This window comes from Pteropus alecto, unplaced genomic scaffold, assembly GCF_000325575.1.
Source record: "Pteropus alecto unplaced genomic scaffold, ASM32557v1 scaffold71, whole genome shotgun sequence".
NCBI lineage: Eukaryota > Metazoa > Chordata > Mammalia > Chiroptera > Pteropodidae > Pteropus > Pteropus alecto.
This window is the reverse complement of record NW_006433024.1, coordinates 11,903,363-11,910,611: the sequence shown is the minus strand read 5'-3', so window position 1 is coordinate 11,910,611 and position 7,249 is coordinate 11,903,363. Positions and strand designations below refer to the sequence as shown.

At 45.1% G+C, this 7,249-nt stretch overlaps 2 protein-coding genes across 2 annotated transcripts in view; one reads left to right on the top strand and one right to left on the bottom strand.

Moving 5' to 3' along the window:
• Positions 1-2,584, bottom strand: part of FJX1 (four jointed box 1) — a 15,943-nt gene extending 13,359 nt beyond the window's left edge. The window contains exon 1 of the mRNA XM_015586353.2: positions 2,524-2,584. Coding sequence (XP_015441839.1) covers positions 2,524-2,584 — 61 coding nt within the window. The remainder of the gene's footprint in view (positions 1-2,523) is intronic.
• PAMR1 (peptidase domain containing associated with muscle regeneration 1) overlaps positions 1-7,249 on the top strand; it is a 141,381-nt gene that overhangs the window by 11,065 nt on the left and 123,067 nt on the right. The gene's annotated exons all lie outside the window — the stretch shown is intronic.

Below are 7,249 nucleotides of genomic sequence, written 5' to 3'. Positions count from 1 at the left end.
AGAGTGAGAAGCAGGGAGCACAGCCAGCCTGGGAGGGGCAAGGGAATGCTTTGTGTCCTAGTAGTGCCTCCTGGCAACATCAACACCACAGAGCCCTGGCTTGGCTTCCTCAACTCCTGTCAGGGCCACAAGCACCCTTCCCAGTCTCAATAATCTCCTCAGCCACGTACCTGATCCTTATAATTTTTTTTTTTTTTTGCTGGAGGTAGGTATTGCTGAAGGAGATGATCAGAAACTACTTATTTGAAGGTAGGAGCCTCATCTCTAACAACCAAGGATAGATTAATACAGTTACCATTTATCAAGCCTTGCCACATGCCAGGCAGCTCATGTATCCTCACAAACCCTTTTAGGTGGATTTTATAACTCTTGTTTACAGATGAGCAATCTCAAGTTCAGAGAGCTGAAGTATATTGCCTAAGTTGTTACAACCACATTCAAACCTGGGGCAACGTGTCCCAGATCACTTGGTGTCAATGCCTTCTCCATGTTGGAAAGCCAGCTCAGAGGGACCCAAGACCCAGCAGCTCTGCTACTGATCAGTGGCTGCCCTGGGACCGGTCACAGAACACAGAGCAGTCTCAGCCATAACTGCAACACATTGGGACTTATAGAATTTTTGCTTCCAAGACTAGCACTATAACAATTTGAAGCCAAGCTTTCAAGTCTGCTCTTTTGGGTATGGTTGGGAGTCCAGGAAAGGTACCATGAACCACCAAGAGTTCATACCCAGCCTTGAGAACCCTTGGAGGAACATGCTTTCCAAGACAGCCAGGGAAAGCTTTATCCTTCTGCGGCTTCGGAACCTCTAACGGTGCTGGGACAGGACCATTAGACTGAATAGTTTTATTGAAATGAAAAATATTGTGAATTTTATGCTGGCTCTGGCCATTACTATAATAAAAATGACATTACTTCAGACAATATCAGGCACTAATTAAACCAGCAGAAAATGAAACAACAGAAATACAACAGTGACAAAAACGGGAGTTGTGGGCTCCAGAACACCCCAAGCAGGGCAGTTGAATTTAAATTTTCCATTATTTTGAGTGAATGCGTCCCTAAGGAATCATGTAGGGATTTTTTTTTTTTTAATGTGATGCCAGGACAATTCCTTCCTTACAGTGTAGTAATTTTGATAAAGCTATACTGTGCTTTGCTGAAAAAAAAAAATGTATACCTAGTAAAGAGTCCAAGAGGATATGTTAATAATGGCAACCTTGGGGAAAGGAAATTTTACGAAAAAGGACTTTCTTTTTTTTCTTAAAAAAAACTTTTATACATTCCTGGCATGCTTAAATTCATTATACTCAGCACGTATTTCTGAGCAGACTGGAATGGTCAAGGGAATGCTTTAGAGTAAATGATTCATGCTTCATTGTACCATATTATCAAAAGGCATATTAGTTAGGTGACCGTTAAGAATCTGCCCACTGGGCCAAGACTTAAGATGGGAAGGGTCTGAGCTTGGATGGTAGCACTGGAGAAGGAAAGGAAGGGAGAGGGACTTGAGCGTCATTAAAAGCTAGGAGCCAGGATATGATGCTTAATTTTATGTATCAACTTGACTGGGCTCAAGGATGGCAAAACATTTCTGGATGTGTCGGTGAGGGTGTTTCTGGAAGACATAGCATTTGAATTCCTAGACTGAGTAAAGATCACTTTCACAATTCTGGTGGGCATCATCCAATCTGTTGAAAGCATGAATAGAATGTAAAAGTGGAAGAAACGTGAATTTGCTCTTTTTACTTGTTCTGGGACATCCATCTTTTCCTGCCCTTGTACATAGTGTTCCTAGTTATTGGGCCTTTGGACTCAGATGAGGACTTAGACCATTAATCCCTTGATCTTTGGGCCTTTGAACTTGAACTTACATTTTTGGCCTCCTAGGTTGTCAGGCCTTTGGACTCAGACTGAATTACACCACTGGCTTCCCGGTTCTCCAGCTTGCAGATGGAGTATCATTGGACTTCTTGGCCTCCATAACCATGTGAGCCAATTTCTATAATATATATATCTTTATATATCCTATTGGTTCTGTTTCTCTGTAGAACCCCAATACACAGGAGTATCACCTGAATTGGCATAAGTCTTACAAAATGGCATCATTTGCAAAAGGATGGAGCCTAGATATTGGTGCTGAGCTATAGAGGGACCTAAGGGAGCTAGATTTGTAATTTTCAGTGCATGGGTAGATGGGTAAATGGATAAATGGATGAGTTCTCTCATAGAAGGCTTCTTGTTTTCAGATTTAAGCCAAACTCCTTTAAAAGCCTAATTAGGTCTTGAGGTGAGGTAGATATTTCTCATATTCTTTCCCTGACCTCAGCTATTCTCCCAGCCAGGGAAGATTAAAGCCTTTCTAAGAGCTGGACCATTTCTGGGTGCCTCTTTGGGTTACTTAAGTCTTTTAATGTCTAATTATGAGATATCTACCTCTGATTGGCTTAGACAATGAAGGAGATTGATTTGAGACACAAGTAATTAGAAGGTCTTCTGACCTGGTTTGATTTTGGGCTTCACCAGAGTCATCCAACACCTGGTCCAGTCTTTTAAGCTTTATGTTCTCTTCATACAACATCATGGTGGCAAAATGGATGCAGCAGTTCCAGGCTTAACCCACATTATCTAGAAGGAGATTTACAGCCACTGGTCCAACAGAAGTTTCTTGAAAAATCTCCCCTCAAGTCTTATTGACTCAAATTGGGTTTTATGTCCATTCTTTACTGGGTCTCTGGCTAGAGGAAGCTGATTGGCCGATTGGCTTTAGTTACCGGATGCAATCAGAGTTACAAGGATGGTGATGGTGATAGTGTCAACCATCTTCCTTCCACCCATATGGCCACTGCACAATGTGGGAGGGATGGAATAGGTATTAGGGAGCCATCACGTTCTAGTTTGGGAGAATGGAGCACGAATGGTCCATGTTAGTGGGTGCGTGGGGAGTAGTGGGTGGAGTTGAAAGAGGAGAATGGCCGGAGGAGAGTGGTGGCTTTTCTCACACTGAGAAGCAGGACAGTGAATATGAGCTCTGCTCAGGGCGCTGGCCTGGGTCCACTCTAGGACAGCGCCTCTGAGGTTGTGAGTCACCGTGGGGGAGAATGGTTAGCCCGGTGAGCTAACTGGGCACAAAGAACCAGGTTCCAGACAGGGGACTGCCGGGGCTTTGTTGGCTCTGAGGGAGTCAGCCAGCCAAGGACATGCCCTCTTTCAAAGGCTGTTTGGCATGAGCAGAGACCTGGCAAGTGGCACTGTGTGGTAGCGTGGGGCAGTGTCACCAGACAGCATGTGGAGGGCATGGACCCAGAGCAGCATTGGGAGCATCGAATGAGTTCATTTATGCAGACCACATAGAGTAGAGGCATGGAGCATGGCATGGAGGGCATGCTCAACCACTGTGATAATAAGTGTTCTTGTTTTTCATTGTTTGCAGTAGTAAGAAGCATAGGAGCAATGGAAACAGGAGACCGAGCGAGTTAGGATTCCTTCCTGCTTGAAAGTGACAGTTTGGCAAACCTCTTTCGGTTTTGTGACCCTGGGGAAGGGAAGCCTCAGGACTGTGATGACTGGGATTCCTTCTAATCTGGTGTGTGAGCACTGGAGCAGGATCCAATTTATTTGACAAATAAAGACCTATGGCTCGCATGAGCATATATACAAAACTGTAAGATCACATGCACGCATACTTTACGTACATGATCTCATTCGACCTCACACACACCCTACAAGGTAATCATTGTCCTCCTGTTTGACAGAGGAGGAAAGGCCAGTTTGGAGGCATTAAGTCCACAGCCCAAAGCCAGAGATAGAATATGGGGAAGATGGTCTTTGAACCCAGCGTCCGCCCACACACCCTTCATCCTTCGTAACAGAAACTAAATTTGGCCAATTCTTCCACCCTCCTCCATGAAGCCGGTGCTTCAGGGATGTGACCTCACCCTCACCTGCTGGGGAGAGGCTGTTTGTTCTGCTGGACCTAGTTCTGACCACTGGAAGTCTGCTGATGGAGTTTTGAGAGTTTTCTCATTTCTAAGGGAGAGCTATAGGAGTAGTTTCCCCTTTTCCTCCTGACATCATCATATCTTGAGATATATGGAACTGCTGCATAGCCACTTGCTGCCAGTCTGAGGACCAGGCCAAGAGAGCAGAGCCAAGACAGAGAGAATGTGGGCCCTTGATGGTGGAGTGAGTCACTAAATAACTCATCCTAGAAGACTCCAGCAGCAGAAACTGCTAGTTATCTTCCCAGTGTCCATTCTGCTCTTCTTCCTTACTAACAAGAAATCTATATTGATGGATGTAGCAGTGTACACAGATATAAAACCACACTTTCCACATTCCCTTGTCAATGTGGATAGCTAATTAAATTTTAAGTGGCCTTTTGCCCTGCCCTCTTTATCTTCATATTTCCTGGAATGTGGACATGATGGCTAGAGCTGTGATAACTATTATTTAAGCATGAAATTAACTTGAGGATGGAGGTGATGTGCTAAAGATGGCAGTGACTGTGGAGTTGCCATACCAGCTTCTGACTTTTTATCTCTGGGCTTCTTTTATGTGAGAAAACTTTAAACCTCTACCTAATATAAGCTGTCGTTATATGTGTTTTCTATTATATGCAGCTGAGACTAAGCCCCACTGAGAAACCTATACATTTTTGAATTTCCTGTTGGGTGAGAATTAATTTTCTTAACGTGTAAACAGTTTGGAGTTGGGTTGCGTTTATGTTCAATCAATAGCATCCTAATCGTTTCCTCTTCAAAGCCCATACTGTTAACGTCTGTCCTGGGTAGTAGACTACATCACAGGGCTATAGCCTTCAATTCTCCATTATTCTTGGTGTGAGAGGTCCTAATGTTAGCATCTCCATTACGTTCTACATACCTTTCCTGCCTCTAAACCCCACCTTTGGGCAGTAAATGACTACCAGAAAGCCCAAACAAAAAGCAAATGTTCTGGCTAGCTGCTACAGGGGTGGTACAGCATTGGTGGGGAACCCAAGAGGTTTCTTTGGGTCTGACCTCAAACTGTCATAGTGATGCTCCCCACCTGAGCGGGGCCTGGCTTTCAATAGCCTCCTGTATGTCCCTTCGACTTCCATACTGCCAGCTCCTCCTCAGTCCCTCTGCCCCGCCATGTGGTCTGCCTCCCACACAGTCCTCAGGGAGAGGAGCTTTTAATAACTGGCGAGGCAACTATTGACTCAGGTTTTGTTTGCTTGCCACTAAGTTAGCATTTCATAAATGCAGGATTCTTGGTTTAATAGGCCAGTCATTGTGTATTATCGAAATAGCAAATTAATTATTCAAAGCTGTGCTTGAGATATACCAGAGATTTCACTTAGGTGGCCTCTTTCATTCCTAATTCGCAGAAAACATTGCATTTCTGGCCAGTCGGTATTTATTTAAAGTATAATAGCTATCTTGTTAAACTCAAGTCTATTAAAGTGAAAGTCAGGAATTTGTCTTAGAGGTTGGGGGAGAGTTTAGTCAGTCTGTGCTGAGAGAATCCCAAACCACCAGCTTCATTACCACCCTCTAGCCATGAGGATGCTAAAGCCAGCTCGTGAAGCATGGCTGGATTAATCATTGCTGTTATCTAGGGACAGGAGCACCTACTATCCTAGCCCAAGCAGCTTTCCCTCGGATGCAAACGTATAACGTAATGATCATAATGACAGCCACCACTTATCAGTGCCTGTGCTTTAGAGCCATAGTCTCCAAGTCTCACAGCAATCTCAGTTTACGGATGACAAAACTGAGGCCTAGAAGGGTTAAATAATCGGTTCAAGGCCACAATATGTTACCTGAGCAGAGCTGGAATTCAAACTCAGGTTATTTGGGCTCTAACTCCCATCCTTTCTTGCTATAGAGACTCTGAGGCCTAGAACATGTATTGTTGTGTCCCCACACAGAAGGGTTCTGTCCTTTGCCTCTTGGTGCAGAATCTGATTAACAGAGCCACCTGTCTTACCTCCTACCCCTCCCATCCTCTAGCTAAGCTCCACCTTTGCAGGGGCATGTACACTTGCCTTCTCCCACCCTTGCAGCGCTCACTGAGGCTAGTGCGAGAGGAGGTCACCCTGACCTACCTTTGTGCATCACTCCCTTTTCCATCCCTATGTGCAGGACTGCAGGGTTTGTCATCCAACTCTTTGTCATCCAACTGAGAATGACAAAAATTCCCAAAGAGAAAAGCAGTTTCCAGTGTCTCTGAGCCATTGTTCTGGGTTCTCTGTTTGAGTTTCCTCTGCCCTGATTTGTGAGAGCATTCAAGCTCCTTCAGTGTGGGCCTTTGGTTTACAGCTGAGACCCAGCAGCCCCTAGCAGCCCCTTAGTAGAGTGGGGGGGTGGGGGACATAAGCTGACTGCCTGAGGACTTTCAACCAGCTCACGATGTAGGATGTCCAGATGCCTAGTTTGACCATGGCGTGTTGTTGCTGAGCAACCAGGCTATGTGGTTCAAACCAAGGACTTAATACAGGGACATTCTGTTCAGCTTCTCCTTAAGGGAGCCAAGTCATTCATTTCATTCATTTATTCGCTCAACACCTATTTGTTGTTCGTCACCTCTGTGTCTGGCACTGATGTAAAGCACAAGGGCTTTGACTTGACATGAGATGTCCTGGAATCTCAAGGGCGAGGCATAGGAAGGAGGACTGACTATACAGTTGGGAGATGTGGGTTTGAGTTAGGGTGACCGACTCTCCTGGTTTGCTTGGGACTTTCCCAGTTTTATCACTGAAAGTCCTGCATCCTGGAAAACTCTTCAGCATCTGAAGGACAGTCGGTTGCCCTAGTCTGAGTGCCAGCTCTGCCATTTACTACTCACTCAGTCAGTATATACTTCTGGAGGGGTGATTAGAGGCCAGGCTGAGTTCCATAGCTGTGAGAACAGTGGAAACAAAGCTGAATCCTTGTACTCAAGAGGCTCCCTTCCAGCAGAAGTTGACAATACAAGTAAAAGCAAACAAGATAGTTTAAGGAGTGTCTCAGGGCCATCAGGAAGATAAAACAGGTGCTGTGATGTTGGCTGGCTGCCTGGTGGGAGGGACTGTTTTAACTAGGAAGAGAAGGCCTCAATAGCAGGTGATGATGGGTTAGAAGCCTCAATGAGGAGGAGGCAGCTATGTAAAGATTGTGGGGGAAGCTTTCTGAGCACAAGGATCGTTAAAGGGCAAAGGCCTTGAGATGAGAACAAATCAGCCAGATGTGAGGTCAGAGGGTGTGTTAGTGTGAATGGGGAGGAG